The sequence below is a fragment of the Aptenodytes patagonicus genome, chromosome 3, assembly GCF_965638725.1.
Source record: "Aptenodytes patagonicus chromosome 3, bAptPat1.pri.cur, whole genome shotgun sequence".
NCBI lineage: Eukaryota > Metazoa > Chordata > Aves > Sphenisciformes > Spheniscidae > Aptenodytes > Aptenodytes patagonicus.
In genome coordinates, this window is record NC_134951.1 from 131,791,669 (window position 1) to 131,815,779 (window position 24,111).

At 39.8% G+C, this 24,111-nt stretch overlaps 1 protein-coding gene across 1 annotated transcript in view; it reads right to left on the reverse strand.

Annotated features, from left to right (window-relative positions):
* Positions 1 to 24,111, reverse strand: part of CFAP61 (cilia and flagella associated protein 61) — a 125,561-nt gene that overhangs the window by 65,576 nt on the left and 35,874 nt on the right. Inside the window, exons 16-17 of the mRNA XM_076335266.1 lie at positions 21,797 to 21,931; positions 4,386 to 4,513 (exon numbers count right to left, since the gene is read on the reverse strand). Coding sequence (XP_076191381.1) covers positions 4,386 to 4,513; positions 21,797 to 21,931 — 263 coding nt within the window. The remainder of the gene's footprint in view (positions 1 to 4,385; positions 4,514 to 21,796; positions 21,932 to 24,111) is intronic.

Here is a 24,111-nt window from a genome sequence, read left to right on the forward strand (position 1 = left end):
ACTGCTGTGAGCAAGCTTTTTGCATTCTTGCAGCCAAACTTCAATCACCTGCTGTCAGGGCATACTAGTTAGCATGCTGTTTGGTGAATCATCCACCAGAATAAACTGAAAATGCTATTTTTTTTACTTGTATGTTCTTCTGGCCTAATGCTGCTGCCATGACCATCATTCTTACATTATCAAAGAAAACAAGAAGAAACAAAAAAAATCCTGCCCTCCTGGTAAATTAGTATTTAGCAATGAGCTTATTTCTTAAAGCATCTCAGTACTTGGGAATATGAAAAGATTAAAATGCTGGGCTGTAGCTTACATACATTTAGGAGAACACTGGAACTATCCCCAATTCTAGCTGTTCACACTTTTTAAAATAAATTATTGAACTGCAGTTGGTATTTCTCCTGCTGAACCTCACCTCCAAGAATTCCTATTTGCAGAACTCTGAACCGAACCCATTACTCCTTTTCTCATATTCATAGGTACTGATAATCTGTACTCACAGAAACAGATTTACACTGGCAAACAATTTTCAGATACAATTTTCATTGAATACTTGCAAGTTGAATATTTAAAACAGTTTTTTCATTTATAAATTTAGTATACGCATACTTGATCTCAGTGGGGATGACAAAGTTTTTAAAACTTCCTTTAGTCTTAAATCAGACTCCTTTCTAGGGTCTTCATTCATGTAATTTGTCAATGTTAGTGGCTAAGAGTACTGCAAATGTAAGTGGGGGGCATACACATATTTACTGGAATGTCTGACAAAACTCTTGCAATTTTTTCTTTTTTTTTTTTCCCAAGACCGAGTCACTCAAGGGCAACTAAAAATAAATAAAAATTGTATTTTAGCTTAACCTCTCTTTGGAGTTTCTTTGACTTGATTCACTCTGACGCTGAAAGGGCTTTCTCCCCACATCCTACAACAAAGGGGAGGCAGGAGCGCCAGTCAGCACTAACAGTTTGGAGGGCAGAGAACAATAGAGGCTGAGACTCCGCGCTGCTGGGCTGAGCTGCTTTTTCACAAGGGGAGTATTTGTTCAGTTGCTACTTCTCCTTTAGGACTGGACATCGCTCAGAGTTTACACCACTTTAACAAACGGTCTGATGCTGCTGCAATTATATAAGCCTTGTCTTAGTGCTAGAGAGTGACCTCAGTCCTGGCTTTGTGCAAGGGGAAGCATATAATTGCACTGCCCAGGAGGAGCCTCATGCAGGAATTGTGGGAATCACAATTCCTTCCCTGCTTGCCATGCTCCTGCAGGGAAGTTAATTACTGCAGCAATTTATGATGCAACTCACTCCCCGCCTTCCACAGCATCTCAGCTCTGCTGCCCAGCTCGCTGCAGCTCCTCGCATCCGACAGCAGCAGCAGAGGCACAGCCTCCGGAGCTGCTTTTGCACCTGTACCTACTGACAGCCGTCTGGTGCGTGAGAAGGGAGGCCAGGCTCTGCATTACTGCCAGCACTGCTGCCTCCATCGTTCCCCTGTTTCTTGAATAAAAAATGCATACGCATCTTAAAGAAAAGTAGCACTATAGCTGAAAACACGTCTGCATGTGACTACACTTCAAGAAAAAAAAAAATCAGCAGGAGATATTTATTTGAATGGTGAAACATGAATAATGAGATCACCTTCACTGACCTAGCATTAGAGTAAGCACAACGGATGCAATTCTCCAGGGATCAGAGCACCCCAAGCATTCAGAAGCACTTCCCCTACTGGCAGGTCATTCCGTATACTCATTTGCAGCATTTCTGCACTGCCCTTTGAAATAACGGGCACCGATTTGGGTGCACCAGTGCTCTGACCTCTGTGACAATCTCCGTTTCCAGAAACTCCAACCGCAAGGTAACGAGCCACAGCGAAAGACTGAAGCAGCATTTTGTAAGGTAACAGTTCACAGCACACGGTCCCCCTTTGCAGCATGGTTGGGGTGGATAAGAAGCGGTACCCACGGCTGCTGCACGGCACTGCTGGAAGAGCAACAACACTGAACTTCCCAGTTCAGTTCCCAGTGCTCAGAGGAGCACTCTGCCGCGGCGGACATGCTGCGAACTGTAGTGCCGCTGCCCCAGCACAATGGGAGCGAGAGGCAGCCTGCTGCAGCTCTCAAGTGAGGAGAGGTAATTCTCATGATTATTTTCTCTGTTCAATGAAAAATATATTTCTTCAGTCTCAAACGAGTTGAAAACACTTGTAAAATCTAGTTCTAATAATTGTTATGTAGGTAAGTGAATTACATTTGTGCGTTTCCATGGTGACTGATAATGTAAAATAATTAAGTATGAAGAATAATGAGGAGAAAACTACTTCCTCTTTTTAAGGATTAGGGGCTTACAAATTGATTCAATCTAGCTATTTTTAGTGCATGTAACCTTTGCAAAGAATGTTAAAAAATTATGAGTAAATTAAACTAAATTGTATTAAAAGGCCTTCACATTGATCAAGAGACTTTATCTGCTGCTGATGTGAAAATTAAAAAAATAATCTTTCTTAAATTTGTACATATATTAATATAAACTCTGTGACATTTTGCACTAAGTGCTGACTGGTTGCTTTTTGCGTTCTCAGAGCAATACTTAATTTCTCTTACGTGGGAGCATTCCATTTGTGCAGCGCTGAAGACAAGCACTCTCTCCTACGTACAAGAAGGACATGTTCTGCAAGAACTCTTTGCTAGAATATGGTTCAAACAAAACTTCTGGCTGAAAAGTCTTCATTGAGGTATCTCAGAGAAGGATACCTATGAAGGATTGCCCTGCAGACACAATACTATCTGTATGTCCTGTTCACTGCAGAAAGACTTCGCTTCTGGCTGACAGACTTGGTTGGAGCGTGAATATGCTTTGTTTTTCCCTCACAGTATTTTATACTGAAAGCATAGTAATAAACAGCACAGGATGAATTACAAGAAAGTGGCTAATAGCTCTAAAGTACATTTTTAACTGAATTTTGAATGGAACGGAAAGCCTAAAAGGTGCTGAGAACAGGAGGATGAGAAGAAAATCATTTTACCCCGAGAGGGGATGCTGTACAGGAAGTCAGAAAGTAAGAAAAAAGAGCAAGAAGTGGGTATTTTTTCTTCACTGCTCTAGCAATATAACAACATCCATAAAGCACTTCAACATTTTCTTCTCTTGCCATATTGATATTTTAATTTGTGATGTTATTAATGATTGTTGTAGAAATAGAAACTTTGGCTTAACTGAAAAAATAGGCAAAATTTTCAATTCTCTGCCAACCATAAAAATGCCAGCCTCCCTTAGTTTTTGCAATGAACATTTTGTTGTAATAATTGCAAAGAATTTGAATTTTATATTCATTTCTGCAAGTCTTTCAAGACATTTCTAGTACACGTTTAATCTATGAGGAAAACAACAATTGCATAAAAGGAACTGCATTGTCACACACACAGTCTGACTTCCTGATAGCCCTCTAAAACTGGTATGGAGCGGGTACTGGCATAGACGGTGCAAGCAGTGAGGTATCAGAGAGAGAGCACCCCTGTCCTAACTTTGGAAAGTCTGTAAAACAGCAGAACTTGTCCATAACTTTACTCTGGCTTAGACAGAGGAAGGTATAAAAACAGTTGCATACATCTATTCCCATTCTCAACCAGTTTATACAGTTTATTTACTCCGGTTTGGATAACTCAAAGTAACCACAGCAATTCGATTTGCAGTTTTACTGCTGAAAAATTCTTTAACGTATGCTGATGTCCTGTGTTCTTGGTGGGCCAGTGAGCAGGCTGTGGCTGCCGGAGAGCAGTGTCCTCTGCTAGACCTTTCCCACACCCACTCTAGGGTCTATAGCAAAAATGGCAGAAGGACCAGAAATGACAATTTCTTGGTTCCTGAACAATCCCAAACATCAAAAGCCTCATCAGAATCAAAAGGTATCAAAAGATGTTATCGAGAATCACAGTGAGATTACAACTCAACAAGCGTATGTCGTACGTTTCTGCACAGCCCTGAAAACACAGCATCACAACAAGGTAAGAGAAAGGAGGGATTCAGACAGTGATTTGTGATCCCACTGGGCACAGCTAGCTTTAAAGATCAGTACTGCTTTGAAGCACACATGAAGGGCTATGGACTTAACCTCCACTTGCAGGATTTTTGTATAAGAACAACGGTCAAAGAGATTTTAAGTATGTGGAATTCTCATTTTCAGTGTGCCTTCACCTTGAGGATCTACGAGCAACTTTGTCAGCACTTTTGGGTTCCAGAGTCAGCCAGGATGCAAGCACCTATCTCTTTACATCCACAGACACTCAAACCTTAACACCTAGTACTTGGACACAGACTTAAAGCACACTTGCAAGCCCCTTCAAACAAAAGGTAACATAGTCTTCTCAGTAAAGGAAATCAAATTAAAAACATACCAAAAAACCAGCGTTTCCAGAAAAGAGATTCCAACATCAGATGCACCAACCACCACAATTCTACTGTTGATAGACGCTTTAGATTCCAGTACCAGCTTTCGATTTATGTGGTTCAAAGAATAACTCAACTGTAAAAAAAAATATGTAAAATTACATAGAAATGCATTAAAAAAAACAGCAGAAGTCTGCTAAGAATCATTAAACCATCAGTAATGCATTACCTTGCATTCATACAAAACTTATTAGGGCTCACTGACATGACTAATACTACGATTTTTCTGTGCACAGCACAAGATAACACAATAGATAAACGGTACTAAAACATTGAAATATGTGCATGTTTAATAGGTCACAGCAAATTAGCAGAGCTTAATGGTCTGGCTTCTCGTGGAAAAGATGCTATGGAGTCCTTGTAAGAGAGGAGAAAACACTGCCTCTTCTATAATTTACTACCATTTAGCTAACACCTGGGGAACATATATTTACATAATGTTAAGACTATTTTTATACCTTCTAGAGCAGTTTTTACTCTTGCTGTTTTATTTATGGAAATGGTTTTACTTTTAACTTAATTAGGAACTTACATCTTGAGTGTCTTTGTGTGTTTAATTGAAAACTCTCTTCCAAAATGACAGAATTAATGCTTTTTCTTAAATACAGAGCAGCTACACTGAAAGCCAGGCTGTCAAATGAGTAAACTAGTATCTCAACGTCACCGAGATCAATACTGTGGCCAAAAATCTTACTATGACATTTTTAATTACTAGCTTCTCAGATTCCATTCTTCTTAATGCATACACTGGTTAAGACAATAAACTCCATGTATTTTTTTTTTTTTTTAATTTGTGTCTCTAGGTCTCACTAGCTAACAGATTCTCAAAACAAATATGCAAGAAAGGGTCAAGAGATAATATTGCATTTGACAATTTTTTTTCTGCCCTGAAGTATATTTAGTTTTCAAATTTCTGATGAAAGACAGGAAAATACTTTCCATCTTGCAATACAACACGCTTCACATTTTTCTTATTGCTTTGGGGTTGTATACATTCACATTTCACAGAATGCATAATTGCAGATTCATAAATGCACTCAAGAGACAAATAGAAAATTGAGCTACTTGTCAGACACTTCTGTATATTTCTGCTGCGTCACTTAGGCAGGAAGCAATCTAAGACTTCTAACAGGTTTTCCTCTATTACGAATAGGAGACAGAGGGTTAATAAAATTAAGTCCTCTAAATTCCTCCTATGAAATTACAGTAGAAATATATTCACTATATATTAGTTGACAGAATAACTCAATATATGAAGAATAAGTATTTTATTTTAAAGCTATGGTAATGACATTGGCCTTCTCAAGAAGTACATGGCACATTGAGATCCCCAAGAGATCTTTTATACCATGTCTTTGCAATGGTGGAGACCCACAGCCGAGATTTCAGCATAGCCTCACCACAGAAGGTGCAGAATTGTCTGTAAAACACACTACAGCGCCGTCCTATACCTTAAGGAAGGATTATAGACCAATTACTTGCAAACTGTCATCACTGTACAGCAAGTAATTTAAAATGTGTCAAAATTAAATGTCTTCTTTGGTCAAGTAACATGATTTTTTACTGCCAGATAAATGTTCTTCCGGTTGCAGTTCACCACAGTGCAATGATGACATCCAGTGGTGAGCCAGATTCATCTCAGGGACTGGACTTCACTAAGAAAATTCCAGATGTGTTAAAAAGTATACTGGCCCATGGTGGCTGCTTAACGAAGTCAAGTGTGTGAAATCCAGCACACGCCCGCAGTCTCACAGACAGCCCTGCACCAAGGAACGACTTGACTAGCCAGGGCTAAGCCACAGAACGACTGTAACGCCACCCAAATTGTTGTTCTGTAAGTCATCTACAAGTCTCTACGAACAAGCCTAACAATCTAATCCAAAGCCAGTGCTTTTTAACATGGTTAAACACTTCTTACAGCAGGATTTGCCAGTAATAAGGGTTTTGATCATAAATGAAAATGTATCTATAACACTTCCACATTTCAGAAACTGAAAAAAACTTTTATATTTCATTGAAAATGTACATCACTGGAAGAGATCTTAAGAAGTGAGAAGAACCAAGGCCAATTATAAAAGGCATGCCCCACTGCTTAAAATAAAACTTGGACTATGTTTTTTTATAACATACTAAATGAGTATGCCCCGACTACAATGTTTGACATAGTTCTGCAAGTGCTGACGCTTGCGGAGATCTCATGGTACCACAAATAGGCATTGAGAATACTGTGCTTAAGGCCCTAATCTTGGTATTCAAATTCCTTGGGTTTGTGAACTCTGCAGACAAGAACTCTGACAGGCTTTTTTTTGCTGCACACAGAGAGTTGCAACTCTCTAGAAAAGCAATGCCTTCTGGAGGAAAAATTGTTAGTGATGTTTTTGCAGAAACGTGGCTTTTAACAAAATTAATAAAATCGTAAAAAGAACACGAAGAGAAACTACTTGTAATGTACCTAATCAACCAAAATAACTAGACAGGAATGTCAGCAGCTAATAGGATAAACCCAATAGACCTTACAGCAATGCCAAGTTCAAACATCTCCTTCTACTGCAGTGCTGTGTTGGTTTTTTGTTGGATTTTTTTTTTTAAGTGTACTCCAACAATGAAATACAAAGCAGTAATACAATTTCCTAGGGAAGAGTTGTATCTAATTTATGAAATGGCTTCTGTATCAATGATACAAAGGCAGCATATGAGTAGAATATAACCGTTTTTGTTCACCACACAATGGCCCCAACACCAACAGCTGTCATGCTTCAGAAATCACCTTTCTAACAGCTAAGTACACTAAATGGCCCCAGGGAGTAAGGAATTAGGTGGATTGGTCCCATAATACCACCTTATTTTAACAGAATGTCAGGACAAATGACTACATATGTTCCCCAGAGGAGTAATCAGACATCATAATTGATAGGTCAATAGCAAACTAACTTGTTTATTTTGTATCCAATTTATTAAATAAAACAGCAATCATTAACTAATGTAAGGCAAAACGCAGTAATTGCCATTGTTAGAAAAGGCACACATAGCTCAGAAAAAAGTATTTTCTTTGATTATCAAAAAGATTATTTTCCCTCCTTTCCACTCTGGTATCTGACAGCCTCTGCCACGGCACCACCTGTCACATTGCTTCCACCTGGGAGGGCAGAGGGCCCTCTATGCCTTCAATTCCAACTGCTGACAAAGGTGGCCTTTCTTGATTAAACCATGGGGGATGTTTTTTCATGTGGACAGCCAGCATCTAGAGGCCTTCAAACTTTACCTCCATTAAAAATGCTCCTGCTTTTCTCAGAATACTCCACTGAAAACACAAACCCTGCATGTAAATCATGTCTTTCACTTACGATCTCACAGCACAATATGTGCCAGAGTAGGGTTAATTTATAGCATTAAAAATTCACGCATCCTTCTACCCTAAGTAACCGATGGAAAAAGATACGTGAAATAATTATTTGTTTTTAGCAAACATGTTTGTATGCATTTTTTCCTTTGCACTTTCAAACCAGGTAAAGCATCGTACATTCATTGTGCGTGCCTGGATCTCCCATCTGGGTAGCCACTCAGTTTGCATATTGCCTGGGAACATATTCATTGTACATTTACTCAACAATATACATTGGTGGTACAAACTCAGATGAAGAATATTTTGTAGCTCCTTTTAGTTCTCTTTTTACACATTGGACCCTGGGCTATTTGTAGGATTTCTAAAAATATTTTGTGTAATTGTTCTACAATAGGTCTAGTTTTATAGCACGTTACCTTCATTTAAACAGAAAAAAAGGAAACTGAGCACCCAAAAATGAAAAACCAAGTTGGACAAAGGATTTCAACTTTGACAGAAAAGGACCAGTGTGATGTTCTGAATTGGGTATTGGTAAATATATCCTAGTAAAACATCAGCAGCGTGTCAAAGAGCTGTTACACTCATCACTGGAACTCTTCATGCAAAGACTCTATAATGCAGCAGAATTTAGACTTGATTTTATTACACGCTGAGGACTTGGGCCTTATCCAGCTACACACTTAAGCGTTTGCGAAATTTTAAGTATGTTAAAGTGCCCCTGAATTCAGGGGGACTGCTCAGGGTACTACAAGATAAACGTGGGACTGACTCATTTGTTACTTACTCGGCATCTTCACACATCCCTCACTACTACAGGAAGTAACAGGGAACCACGCGGAGGGACCTTCCCAGCCCTGTCGTGGGGGATTCTACACCTGCCTGCGATGCTTTTGTCTTAATTTAGCATTTGTTACTGAGAAGCCTGAGTGATAGTTACTGCTGTACAGGATCTACATAATTTGAACTCTGTTACTGTAAAAACCATCAGAAGGAGTAAAAATGATTAACAAACCTGTTCCTAGATAAGTGCTGAGGTCAGCAATAGTGGCAGGCAAACAAGAAGGTGAACAAACAGAGCTATTTTAATTTCAAGCTCCATTTGAATCACAAGAAAAAAGAAAAATCAATGTTTACCAAGGAGATATGAACAAAAATTATTGGAAAATGCATGCTTTTTCAGCCTGCATTATTATTTTTTTTTCTAAATACCAGCTACTTTCCAAAAAGTCTCATTAGGAATGTCTGTAAACATGTTGTCAAAAGCTGTTTCCAAGCATTCACAGATTTAAACAAATACCAGAAATGGAAGGAAAACGAAAAAGAAAAAGAAATACAACCGTGATGAAGACTGCAGCCTGAATTTTGTTGTCTTTTTCAAAGAACCTTCTTTAGTAACTGTGGCTCTATAAAACCAGTTTGCACAGATAATACCTAGCCTTTATATAATATTTTTCATCCCTAGTCCTCAAAGGCCTTTATGAATGAAGTCAGTATTATTATACCAATCCTTATATGGGTAAATACTGATCTTCAGCTTCTGGAAAAACAGTCTATATATTCATGACCAATTTCTCTATCACAAGATATTCTTGGAAGGAGGTGAAAGCAGGTAGTAAATATAATTTTTTTTGGGGGGGAGCAAGATTTAAAAAAAATATATACAAAAGTGTAGCAACATCTAGGAACTTCAGCCTGAAATACCTTCCAGGTATTACCGAGCTGGACTCCCAGCATAAATGTGGAAGGAAATACAGGAGGGGTTGGGCTGGATGGCTCTCAATTCTGTATGTCAAATTTACATAAACCATCATAGGTCTATTACACTTGACATCAAGAACATAGACTGATTTACTCCCAGAGACGATCTGGCTGTGCCCAAAGGCACAACAGCAAAACTGGAGCTGGCAATAATCATACAGTGTCTTATCGATGGAATGCCAAAAGATTGTCTCACTATCCTGCTCCTCAGAAGTCCTTGCTGTCCTGGTTTTGGCTGGGACAGAGTTAATTTTCTTCCTAGTAGCTGGTACAGCGCTGTGTTTTGGATTTAGGGTGAGAATAACGTTGATAACACACCGATGTTTTAGTTGTTGCTAAGCAGTGCTTACACTAGTCAAGGACTTTTCAGCTCCTCATGCCCCGCCAGCGAGAAGCTGGGGGGGGCACAGCCGGGACAGCTGACCCAAACTGGCCAAGGGGATATTCCATACCATATGACGTCATGCTCAGTATGTAAACTGGGGGGAGTTGGATGGGGGGCGGCAACCGCTGCTCAAGAACTGGGTGAGCATCGGTCAGTGGGTGGCGAGCAATTGCATCGTGCATCACTTATTTTGTATATTTTTATCATTACTATTATTTTCACTTCCTTTTCTGTCCTATTAAACTATCTTTATCTCAACCCATGAATTTTACTTCCCCCCCCCCGCCAATTCTCTCCCCCATCCCACTGGCAGGGGGGGAGTGAGTGCATGGCTGCGTGGTGTTTAGCTGCCTGCTGGGTTAAACCACAACACTTGCAAAGGACTGACCTCCATAAGTTCAAAGTCTGTACAACACAGAAACACGTACAGCCAGTCACTGGGTAAAGGACTCCTATGAGTACGCTTTGACTGTGCACAGTTTGCACAGAAACAACTGATCAAGAAAAAGAGCTAGCATTAAGTCTCTGGAAATAGCAACTGGAATGGACACTGAGCCAATTTGTAGAGGCAGATAAACCAATATCCACACTGCTTACCAGCAATGTTAGCTGATCCCAAAGTCTCATTGCAAACGCTACCACCAATAATCACTCAGTCATCTGACTACAAGAATGACCAATGCCTCCACCTTGCACACAAATCCAGCGTCTATAAAGGTTCACTGTGCTGACAGCAGCCCGGCAGACAGTACTTCTAATCGACAGCATTTCCCCCTCCCCAGTGGAAGCACGATTGATGCACTATGCATCAAACGCTGGATTGAATCCCTCCAAGCTGGTGACCACACACACATCCATGGAGCCCTGCCTGCCACATTCCTCCGGTGGATGCCATGCCCTGGCAGCACCGCCTGGCTCCCCACCACCGCCAAGGTGCGGCTGAGAATGGCTGCTCAGGTGGCACCATCCTGCACTAAACCGCTCCCAGGGAGCACGACGCAGGCAGGCACGCGATGCCAGGCTGCTGCAAGTGGGTGGCTGCAGACCCAGCCCTGCCGAGGAGGACCGGGATGGCGCTGAGCCCTCGCTGCCTGTGCTGCTTTGTGCCTGTCCACGTGGCGACAGGTCTGCTCTAGAGAGGCAGAGGTGCTTTGGGAAAGCTGTCATGGAAACCGTTCTGCTGGGGTACCTCTCTGGCACTCTTACTGGTTCTGGCAGTTGCAGTGAGGACCAGCAGCATCCTAGTGTACATTTTTGTGCCGCGCTCCGTGGCATTGGTGATTATCCAGCAACAGGGCTCCGCAGCGCAGGGGCTGGGCAGTTCAAGGAAGCAAACTTCCACTTGCTTTTTCCCTGCAGCCCCTCTGTGCTTCCTGATGGGGGTAAGAGCAGGTCTGCTCTCACTACGCAGCCCTGCTTCTCCACATACCAGCAGTATAAATAGTGCCAGCTCCTCTCAATAACATGCCTTCTCCCAGAGAATGCCATTCATCCGTGACAGGTTAACAGTCTTCTTGCCTTCTTGGCAAGGAAGGATAGCTATAGTTTCTATATTTCTACAATTTAGCATTTCAGCTTCTCCAGGCAAAACTGCAGGAAAGCCAAATATCCTCTAGATTTGCTGATGACTGTACCAACAATTCAATGGGTGGCAACTGCCCTGGAAACTGGGCACCCAGGAGCTCCTGCCTCATCACACTCTTGAAACAGCAACCCTGGAAAAGGATTGTAACCCATACCTTTAAAGCAGACAGATGCTTCAGCCTACTAAGACTGCCATAAAAATCTAATTGAGTAACATGAAAAAAACATGCCAAGCAATTTAGAAGTTGAAAACTACCAAAATTAATGGTTTGTACTAAACACATAGTTTATACAATAAATTTTGGTAACTCTCATCTTTAAACAGGTTATTTGAACAAATTTCCAAGACATCTGAACAACATTATTTGAATAGCCAACCTAGCTCTCATTGTTAGTCACGCAGTCCTCGATGTCTGAGCGTATCCTTTACCATGCACTTCCAGAAGGCAGAGAGAGAAGGTCCCAAGTCCAGGTCCAGCAAGTGGGGGCCTGCAGCTTGGTCCGTCACTACTCTGTGCCAAAATCAGAGTCATGGCGCCCTGCACTCCTGCACAGAGAAGGCTGGAGCCTGGAGGGTCGAAAGAGCATGCAAATGCTTCCCAAGTATCAGGGCTGACAGAGAACGCTTTAAATTCTGCTTTTAGTGGCATAATTATTAACACGCTATTAAGTCATTCCAACTAGGTAAGTAAGTAGACTCCAAATGACATAATTTAAATCAAAGCTCATTCTTTAATGACAATTTCACAAGAGAAGTTGAGATCTAACAGTCTGAACCAAAGCCATTAAAAATTAATGGAAAAACACTCATTTCTTCTAACTGGCTCTGAATGTAAATGCATACAGAAAATACTTTCCTACACTAGGGCCAGGGTCTGAGCAGCCAGCCAGAGACCATCATTTACTCAAACAATGTCTCCTTAACTTCTCGGGTTTATTTTACAGAGTTCTTGTGCCATCAGAGTACACATTGATTATACTACCTTCACACAGAATAAACAAAATAAAATAAAATTAGGAATTACCTATAAACAGCAAAATTATATGTTACTGAAAATACCGCTAGCATTTCCAGACATTAAAGAATTTTCTTCCACAATAAACGAAAGGATTTCCTTAAGCTTTGATTTTAAGCAAGTCCTGCTTCACCTCTCTAGTCCAGCTCCAAAAGGCACTATGAAAAAAACTGAACATCCCTGATGAGATTTAACTGGAAAAACCTCTCAATGCTGGCTGGCTCAGGAAGGTTTCCCTCTGAGGACTTCTCTTGAGAGAAGACGCCACCACAACGCATCACAAGTACCCCAATACCCATACCAAAACAGGATTGTGTATGGAAAGGGAGAAGACAGAAGCATCTCTGTCCACTATACCTACTCTGCATACAGACTCATGGCAACAGAGGTAGCATTTTCTAAATGTACTGAAGTCACTGAAAAATGTAAGAGATGTCTAAAATTCAAAGCGTTAAAAAATAAAATGTAAAAAAATCATCACATTTCATACTGAAAATAATGAACACAAGGTAACTAAATAACAGTACTAGGATACAAGGGGAGATTGATTTGCAGCTTACTATAGAGTCATATTTTAGTGACAACAGCTGTGGTTCTCCATTTTGTAATAGTGAACATTACTTTTCTGTGGAAAAAAAATCTATGCCTTCCTTACAAGCTGGAATTATGCTACTTCCAAAGTCAATCTACAAAATGCTTTGAAAAAGCTTTAAAATAAGTCTGACCTGTTTTTAAGCAGAAATGATTATTTTAGTTTGCTGCAAATGTCATTAACACCTGTATAGTACTGACACCATGCTTTCAAAATAAAGATAGGTCATCTTACTTTTAATTTCACACATGCACATAAGTGGTAAACATTCAGAGCATTTCTGTTAATGATGCCATCTGGTGCCTCCCATAATTGTGTAATATTCAGCCTTCCAAACAAGATGTAATGGCAGCAACACACAAAACCCACTGACATTTACAGTAAGAGAAATTTATTATCAGCCATCAGTTCAGAATGACTGTGTTTGCATGACTGCTGGTGCTATAAAATCATCACCTTTACCAATCAAGTGGAGGTACAATAAATAATGGATTTTAATCCACGCACATACTACAAAAGCATTAAAAATTCATTATTCAAACACAGTAGCATCTTAAGCAACAGTTACTTCTTTAAAAATTAATACTACTTTTCTGGTTAAATGAAAACTACACACACCAAGCCTGTGTTTGTAATACCAATGTGTTCATATACAAATTATAACATGTAGGAATGCTTCTGTTTTAACTTTGATACATGAATCTTGATATTTAAAAAGCAGGGAATTCTCTTGCCCATCCTACCTAGGCTCTCTTTGCTATATTTATTCTGTTATCTTAGTAGAGGCTTTTTTAAAAAAAAAAAAATAAATCCATCAAAAACCTTTTGCATTTTAGCCACTTTCAGTACATTCCAGTGCCTCAACTGAATTCATGCAGAACTGAAACTGAGCCAAAGTGAAACCTCCTACTACTACAGATTTTCTACAAAGTCAGAATACACTTGCTATAAGGCAGACAGCTATAAAGTAAAATAGCACCAACAGCTTTTCTTAACCACTCCTAGTAATTTGGTGCACTTTCAACTTTTATTACAGAGTACAGTTGGAGAGAAGGCATCTACAGAAGCATGGCTAACTATTTCTGTGGTAATGCATACAGACCATGGTGGGGAACGGGTACTTCCCAGTAACTGCAGCTCCATGAGCTGTATCGAGATGTGCTCTTACACACATGTGCACTTCAGGTGGGCGTGCGTTCCAAAGCAAAGGCTTTGTGGCTTTATAGTACTGTGTCTGTACCTGCCTACCTTCTTGACATTTCTCTTTGGACGCATAAGGTAGAAAATGCCTTGCTCCCTCCATTTCTTTCAACTGTTCTGTTAGAAGCAAAGAGCTTTGCTTGTTCAGAACAGGTTGTTCTGTCGTACACAGCCTTTCCCCCCATGTTTTAAAATCTGCTTATTTTAACTCCTTGGTTTTATTATCTTTAAACACAACTGAGCTAAGTTTTTCTAGCTGCACTCTATAGATTAGCTGGGACTTGCAGCCATACGTTGCAAACGTCCCTTCCTTTTCCTCTGCTTTCGTCCACCTTGACAGCAAGGTGTTAACTGTCAGTATATCAATTCTGAGTCTTTTCTATTCCTCTTCCTTAATAGGTCAAGGTAATGGATTATGCTCAGTCTGGGCTGCTGATCCAAAACATTCAAGATCCTGTTCAATTTTTTTCCAGTAAGAAGTACTGAAGAAGGTGTAGTCAGGTACGTCCCAACTACACAGAGACACTAACATACAAGTAAAGAGTTAGAATTAGCTGTCCTAAACATAAGAAAGTAGAAGCTACAGAGAGTGAAATGCCTCGAGTTTGCTGGGGGAGACACTAACATCTAGAGAAGAGTTTCGTATACAAACACTCATATATATCTGTTTTATTTTCCTTTTTAACCAAGCTGCCCCAAAAGTGAAAGTTTCTGTCAAACTTTAAAATGTTTTAGATTTGTCTTCAGTTTTACCTGATAGCTAAATTTTTTTTAGAAACTATGGCAAACATACAGGATGTATTTTATTCTATTTTAAAGTCCTGTAACTTTACAATAGACATAAACCCCCCTAATTTAATAGAGAATAGTCCAGAACAGTACTTACACTTGCAACCCATTTGAGTATCTTCTGCAATACAACAAACATGCATGAACACACACCTCGATGGAACAAGTCATAAGATTACTCTAAAAACAATGATGTATTGTTTAAAAATATTGTATAGATCTTAAGTATTTTCTCTCATTTTACTTTTTTTAAAAATTATTTTAAACTGCTTTCAGGCCATTTATTCATAGCACATGCCATAAGCATCAGCATGGAATCAAGTAAACACACAAAAATACATGCATACTGGCACTGAAAACTATTATTAAGTTAGCAGTGCCTTGTATTTTGATTTCTTCTTGAATCTTACATTAACATTTACCATTTCTTCTGTAGTTAAGCTTCCATTTTTCCCAGACTACAAACAGGAGGGCATGTTTTCAGCCTTTTCTCATGTTCTGACCCCAAATGGTTTCACGTGGCAGTGCAGAACTACACACAGACAACGTAAGAATATGGACAATAGGCCTACTTTTCTTAGCTTCTCGTTTTTGCAAACCCCTTCTAGATGGTCCAGAGAGTCATGGAGTCCACAGGCTACACATTTGCAAAACAGTACACACCACTGATAATGTGACAGCAAAAGCTCCATGACTACTTTGAGGGGAAAAAAGGACATTGAAAGTTTTGCTCAAAATGCTAAAGGGAAAATCCTCTTTTGAAGAAAACAGGCTAGTGCTATTAGTAAGACTAACTCGTTACATACGAGTTAAGCAGACTTTACCATTCTAGTGACAATATTTCAATTCACATAACCTGTAAAGCAATGCAAGTATGAAGGAGCAGAAGGATATCACCTCCCACAGCTGATGCCACTGCTCAGAACAAAAGGTGGCACATTTTCATGCACTGCATTACTGAATTCCATGTATGTGAGGTCTTTTCTTCAGATTCAAAACAGTATTTATCCTGATAAGGTCCTCTGTGTGCTTTCCAGTCAGGTAAACCAACTTTCAACTAAATTTATAATCTCCAATAGCAGATAAAAGAATGTAGCATGATTATTGCAGCCTCTCAGTACTTAAAGGGGGCTTATAAAAAAGACAGCAGCAGACTTTTTAGCAGGGCCTGTTGTGACAGGACAAGAGGGAACAGCTTTAAAATAAAGGGGGGTAGATTTAGACTAGAGATAAGGAAGACATTTTTTACGCTGAGGGTGGTGAAGCACTGGAACAGGTTGCCCAGAGAGGTGGTGGATGCCCCATCCCTGGAAACATTCCAGGTCAGGTTGGACGGGGCTCTGAGCAACCTGATCTAGTTGCAGATGTCCCTGCCCACGGCGGGGGGGTTGGACTAGATGGCCTTTAGAGGTCCCTTCCAACCCAAACTATTCTACGATTCTATGAAAGTTACTTTTGTTCGGAAGGTTTTTTTAAATAAAGGACTGCTGAGAAAGCACACTGTTTAATCACACAGAAATGAAATCATGGCCACTGAAGGAGTACAGAACTCACTGCTGTACAGGCATTCTTCCCCTGAGTCATTTCCTGGACATCTATCCAACCACCCTGGCAACACACAACTCTTGAACAAGTTTAAAGTCGACTAGCTCGGAGAACAGAAAGCTGGGCTGAGCATCTGACTCCAGCTTTTTGCCTGACCCTCCTTCACTCGCTACTTCTTGTCCTGATTTAAACATTTCCTGTAATGCACTTGTAGCATCACTTGAGAAGCACAAAATTAACCGAGAAAGGGTTGGTTTTGTTTGGGTTTTTAAAAAAATAAATGTATACAACACTGTGTGGGCTTCTGCAATGCTTTAATAATTGTTCTGTCTTCTTTTTATGAGCTGTAGCAGAAAAAACAATTCTGAACTGTGCAATAAAACCTGACAGCTTGAATGCAACCATGAAATAAAAAAACCCCAACCAATAGCATGAATAATAATGAAAGGGCAGAAACAAGAAAATAATTCAACAGATGTGTGACATTTTTGTTCTTCATTGTGGATCAGTTATTCTTGTTAATTATATCACCTATTCTTCCCTTTTATTGATAATTACATGAAGCAGATGGATAACAGAATGCTCCCAGATGGTGAGAAAGCAAACAAGTTTATAAATTGTTTATTTATGAAGATATCATTAAAAATTATTTAATTATCCATAGTTTTCTACTCCACCAATAATTACATGCACTGTAAAGGCCAGCAGCACTTTATAAGATATTTAGTATTCTGTTGTAACCAACTGTTTTTTAACGTAACATGACTGAAATGACTGACAGATGTGCAAAACACAATAATAATCTAATCTGTTTTAACACTGTGGGAATTAAGATTTTGAATCTTTGGATCTTCTGCCAATTGGCACTTCAATGCCGATTACTGATTCAGAATGCAAAAAATCAGATATTTCCTTTTGATTTGAAACAGCTGTAGAAAGTGTTTGATCTAATGAGCAGACAGGAGCTTTTTCAGGTCTGTGTCATGAAACCCTAGAGCATGGCAGATGTATGGCCTGATGCAATTTTGAGCTAATATGTGGAACCTCCGATATGCTTGCTGCAGAGGCACAGGCTAAACAGGCATCCCAAAGTCTGGACACTTCCAGGACTAGATGCAAATAAGATCGTTAGCATCTGTGCCATTCCAAAGGGCTGCAGTGGGAGACAAGTGAGTTTAATGCCTCCCGCTCTGTGCCTTCTGAGTCAATCCTCACCTGAGTTATCCAAATCTCTTCAGTAGAGCAATGGGAGATAGAGTTTTGTAGGAACAGACACAGAAATCAGCAGCAAAACGTATTTGCCATCTCAAGGAGTGGGGTAAAAACATACTCTGTCATTAGTGACTGTTATAGGAAGACACTACTATGTTCATAAGAACTTGCTGACCTTTAGGAAATGGAGAGCCACTGCTTGGGAAGTGACAGGTCTTCTGATGCAGAGATGATGCAGTACAGAGTTGTGGTTTAAGAGAGAGTGAAAAAAACTTGTGGTTGCCTTAAAACCTATGCAAAGCTTTAATAAAAACGCCAGGCGACAGAGAGGAGGAATGGGTAGAGTTCCCAAACTCTGTATTTCTTGGGAGTCATAGTCGTTTTAATGATAAGCAGAGGAGCAACACAAACCAAAAGCCTGGCTCAAACTAGAAACAATATTGAACCAAAGGAAATATCACAAGGACACGGGGAGAACAGGGTGGCTGGAAAACTGCAGTTAAATAATCATTCAGGTAATGGTAAGTTATGCTTTTATATGATAAATTTCTGGATTTTAAGAGTAAATCTCTCTACCTTACATCTAGCTCTCCCAGAGAGACTACAGGAAAAAGGACCTATGCTTTCTTAGACACCACAAAATACAGCTCATGCTGCCTGCTAGAAGCAGGTGTGAGCAGGCCAGCGCATGGGGTTTCCCCCTTTTTGATTTTTCCAGACACTGCAGTAGAATAGAGAGATTTGACAGAGGGACAACGAGAACAAGTTACCACAGACTTAACACTTCTGGTGCTCATCTATCTGTCTGTGACAACTGATCCAGACCTGCAGGAAAACCACCTCTCCAGCACAGCCGAGATCCATCTGGACTGGCAACGCATGGGAATTAGCTGAGGGCAAAGCTTTACTGATTTAGATTGCTGCTTTTGCTTCTGGCTTTGGCGGAAGGAAACAGGAAAGAGTCCTTGTGGGTTCTGGTTGAGTTATCTGTACTGGGTCAATATTTATGAGTGAATCTCTTCATGCTCACAAGCAGGCTGGAACGTATTAAAGAGATACACAAACTGATTGAGCCTCAGGGCTCCCACTGTGCACTCTCTCTAAGATACTAAGCCACTAATGGCCTACAGAGATATATATGCACAAATCAAGAGCTGTGCTTAGACACTGAATGGCTGAGCTGCTGAGCCCCAAGCTGTTACTGGTGAAAAATAAATTTTGCAGCAAGAAAAGGAGAGAGAGAGCCCAAAAAAGGCTGGAACAAGAGGAAGGCAGAAAGCTGAAAAAGCAGTAGATGAGAAGCAGATGTTGATGGCTAGATATCAAGGGGCATCTTGTGGGTATCAAAGCAAGAATTTCATTACAATTATCTCCATCCTAAGCGATAGATACTCAAGCAATTAATTAGGTCAGGCAGTCAAATGAAAATTTTACGTTTCTGAAATTGACTTGCATTTACAGTCTTCGTATTGTAGTTTACGTGAAAAAAATCCTGCCATCATTGCGGAGCTATCTAACACAAGAATTACAATAACCCATCCTCCAGCTTTCAGGAACAAAGCGGGCATGGGTTAATGTCAGAAAGAAGTGCTTTTTAACATGAGAAGGCAAAGCCCCCTCAGCTAAAACAAGCTTAGTGAGCTAGAATAGAGAAGTGTGATAAAGAAATGAGGAGTGGTCTCAACTACTTGGAATCCCTGCTTGCCCAAAACTTTTAAGATCCTGCAAGATCTTGTTTAAAACCACCGTAACAAAGACGGTAGCAGACATTTTCTCCTTACTGCTATCCAGGTGCTTGCCTCTGACAACTTCCCACTAATTCCTACTCCAGCCTCTTTGTCCGCCTTTCACTTTTCTCCCTCTCTTCTCCACGCTTTCCTTACGACTTTGTTTTTTCCACTTTTCTTTTACCTCACTTCCTAGCCTGCTAGCATCTTCTACGACCAAAATGTGTCTCACCTTGTCTCACATTATTTTTAAAGGTGACAATTCTCAGCCTTTCCATTTTACAGAGTTGTCACATTTAACTCCTTGGTGGGATATTTTGGTCTTTGCAACACGGATTGTGTCTTTCTGTTTACAGAGTGTCTGAGCAGGCCTTTTTGATCGCTACAAAAAGGTAGCAGTACAATAATTTTGTGCCTACTGAAATTTGATTCTATTAATTTTATAAAATACAGCTCATTTTATTTGCAACTTAGCTGCAGGATTTTGCAGGGAAGAGCAAGATTATTGATGGGGATCAATCTTCCTTTCTGAGCCAGTAGAGAGAGGGCAAATGCCTTATGCCTGGCTACAACCAGAGCTAACAAAACATCCAAGATCTGAAAGCAGCACCAGCTTCTTACTTTCACAAGTACACTCAGTCCCCTATGGTATCTTAAGTTATAAAGCTTTCCCAACGTATGGTGGGCAAAGGTCATTTCATTCACTCAAGAGAGAAGTCAATTTAGCTTTGTACGGTTTCAAATTCTTGGTACTTCAGAAAACTACAGGCAGCAGTAGTGGACTAGCTTTATCCTCAAGTTACCACCTAGGGATCAACCCCAGATGTCAGTTTTGATAGAACGCAGTCTGTCAAAAATCTATAATTAAAGCCGGCGCATATGCATGGATACTTATACAGTGGTTAGCCTTCATTTTTTTTCAGCAAAATTTTGTTAGTGAAAATCTCACACATTTTATTAAATAGAAATTCATTAAAATTTCGAGATTTTAAACAATTATCTCACTACCTGCACCTCTTGGAAATCCTCAGGAAGAACCTGGAAACGGAGCAGACAACGGATTTGCAAATCTCTCAAACATAGGAAGTCTGTGGTTTTCCAGCTCCAACAAAAATGCTAAGATGAGCTCTTCTAGTAAGAGAGCAACAGTTCATTTTAAAGATAGAATGGCAAGTAGTTTAAAGAAAAGCATCAGATAGTTTATTCTGCAGAGAAGAGGAAGGCAGGGATGTGCACGTTGAGGGAAGACTGTTCAACAAAGCCAAACTCAGATCAATGGCCTCAGCCATGTTCTGGATTTTGCTTTGCCAACTGCTGCCTAATTAAGAGTTTTGGATGCCAAAAATTACTGACTAACTGTGAAAAGGACAGCACTAAAAATATTATATGGGAGCCCGTCTCAGCCAACTGGAAGTTAGTAGACAGACATAAAGCTCCCTAATTATGTTTCTTTAGGAAATTACAGATACCTACTGAGAGTATCCATCACTAACGGTGTTTTTCCTAATATTTCAGCTTCGCTAGTTACTCTTGTGAGGAACCATCTTCACATCAAATTTTAGTTACTTAAAAATGTAAGACAGAATAAGGTGTAAGTTATTCAACATATGAAATGAAGAGACTTTTAGTTTAGAACCTCCGGACTGCATGAGTGCAATGCAAATAAGAACTGTTTGGTAGTGAAAACAATCTTTTCCTTTGCTGTTAAATCATTCCTGATATATTGAAGTGTTCTTTGAGGGTATCTTGTGCATGGAAGAAACTTGACTTTGGGACTGAAAAATAAAATTTACTTAAGCAATTTCTACAGAAATAGTCAGAAGCATGACATTGTCTTTTTCCACTTGCAGAGCGTAATACCTAAAAAAAAAAAAACTTACCAGGAAGAAGGGCTAAACACTAAGTCAGAGCATTTAAAATGTGTTGGGAGTTTGAAAGTAACATCATGAAAAAATATTGTTAAAATGTAAGCATTTAATATGAAAATGTTATAGTTCAGTGATTGCTGTTTGTAATGCGTTTGCGATTCAAGCTTAGAAGCAGCGACGGTCGTGCAGAAGCAAAGCTGGGATTGTAAGGGTATGGACACCATGTTCAATGTAATTAAGAAGCAACCTATCAACACTAAGATGGTAATGCCATCCCATCTGCCAAACCCTGCATTAGCTGGCACTATGCCTCTTGCCTGCTGCTGCTTCTGTTACCCACCTGATCCTTGGAGACCTGCTCTGATGGAGCGTTTATGCCAAGCTCTTCCAGAGGATAGACAATCTGTCGTCTTGGTCGCACGGGAACCATGTAATGAAGGGCAGATGTCAGGGAATGGGCACAGGGATTCTGAAACTGAAAGACAGCGATCTATATTTCAGCAGAGAGAATGTCAGAACAGTGCATCACAGATGTCTGTTGTATGGCTTTGCAAATACAGAATTCTTAGCTCTGTTGGCTAAATCTGAGAGAAAAATCAGCAAATAAACAAACATACTCAGAGCAGAGGAATGAATTGCAGATAATTCCTGACACTAATGAAGATAATTATGAGAGTAATTACATTACTATCTCTGTGGGAATGACAGATAAACAAGTGGTTTGGTTTATGGGATTTTTCAGCACAAGTATTTTCCCCAGGAGGATATTTTTCTCCATAGTGATCATGAATCAGCTTGATTTGACCTCATTAAGCTATGTTATCTGCTTACTGCTAACCTTTGCTTGTTTGGCAAAGAATGGTTATGAATTTATATAGAAATTCTATACCGACTAAAATGTCAATTTCATCCAAGTGATAAATGTTAATAAACCGGCATAAACTTGAAGCGAACAAAAACCCTAATGCTAATGTGAAAGGCATAGATCATTAGAAATAGCTGATTCCATTTATTACAGCATGACTGGCTCTGTCATAACTTACGACATAAAAGGAAAAAAAATAGAGAATTACAGGAAATAGAGAATGAACATTAATGCAAACTAAATTACACTGAAGTACCATTCCAACCACAAATATTGAAAAAACTTGATGTTACTATGTTGAGAACTGAGTTAAATATCCTATTTACCACTTATTAGAAAGCAATGATTAGCTTAAGTAACTTAAAGAAACTCTGTAGCCTGGAAATAGACCAAGCTAGAATCATTAGCAAGATTTACCTTTTCTCTTCCATCTGCTGCCATTAAACTGCATTTTTGTAAGTGCCTCTTAAGAATCTGAGAACCTAATGCTACGCACGGACTTTGGTTCCTCAAGAGACCACTTAATAAAACTCTACAAAAAGTGCACACTGGAGAAGCAGGAAAAAGCATCCTTCTGAAAATGTACCTATGTCTAACCTGTCAAAATTCCTCTGTTAAAAATGGTGGTGATTTCAAAAACACCTAAGTCACCGAGGACAGAATTCATCTCAGTCACCATCTAAAAGCTAGGTGTGTACTTTAGGCTAGCCATGCAGACACCCCCCAGAGTTAGAGATGAACGTCTCCAGAGGGCAATTCTTTCTGTCCTAAGATAGGTAGTTACGATCGATGGGTGAACTGCCCTCTGGATGTACCGTGTTTTCTCCATTAATGATGGCAGGAGCCTAGGTGATTAGGCTCGGCCAGATAGTAGCTTTAGATGGCTACACATCAATGAGTTGACATGTTTGAAAACTTTACCTTGTGTTCCCTTTTCTGACGTGAGACTGATGACAAGATACATACATGAGTATTTTTGAAAGAATCTTTTATTTCGCTCCACAAATTACGTTCTTCTCAGAAATGGATTTTCTCACACAGCATTAGGTTCTTATGGTTCTCCTGTGGCACTTGCAGAAACACAAGTCACATTTTCAACGACAACGAGGTGCCTTGTTCCCACTGACTTTTGATGAAACACAGTCTGGAGTACCTAAATCACTTTTGAAGAGTTCTTATAAACCACCTGGATGTGTTTTTAATATTGTCCCCTTGCATTTACTCATGCTATGTTATGCCCAGTGACATCATTCCTTTTTTCTTCCCTGCCCTCCACTTAGTCCTGAATCCAAACAAATACTGGTACCTCTCAAAATTCGTTATGCAGCTGAGTGGTGGTATGTGGCACAATACAACTTGATCAGGTTCTATTATTAAACTATGACAGGAAATACAAATCATTGTTAAATATAAAGATACTATATGTGCTTTATACCTTGTCTTTTAAAACCTGATTGCTAACTGATTTGCAAGTGACAAAGATACACCAGGTGTATTAGCATGTTAAAAACAATTAAATAAAAACTATTAATGTTGGTCTCCTCAGTTGATGAGTTGTGAGTTTCTCGTTTGTTCACCTATACATCCAACACAAAGGCAAGAAACGAAGTCAAACCCAAACTACAGCTTACAACTCAGACACATGGTGCTGTACTTAGGCAGGAGTGGGAGTGCTGGATGCTTGCTACTTCATCCTAGAACCAATCTATTGAGAATGGACAGGAAAGGGCAGAAACTTGACTATCAGAACTACAGCACATTTATGGAGGTGGCTGACACAACACACAAGG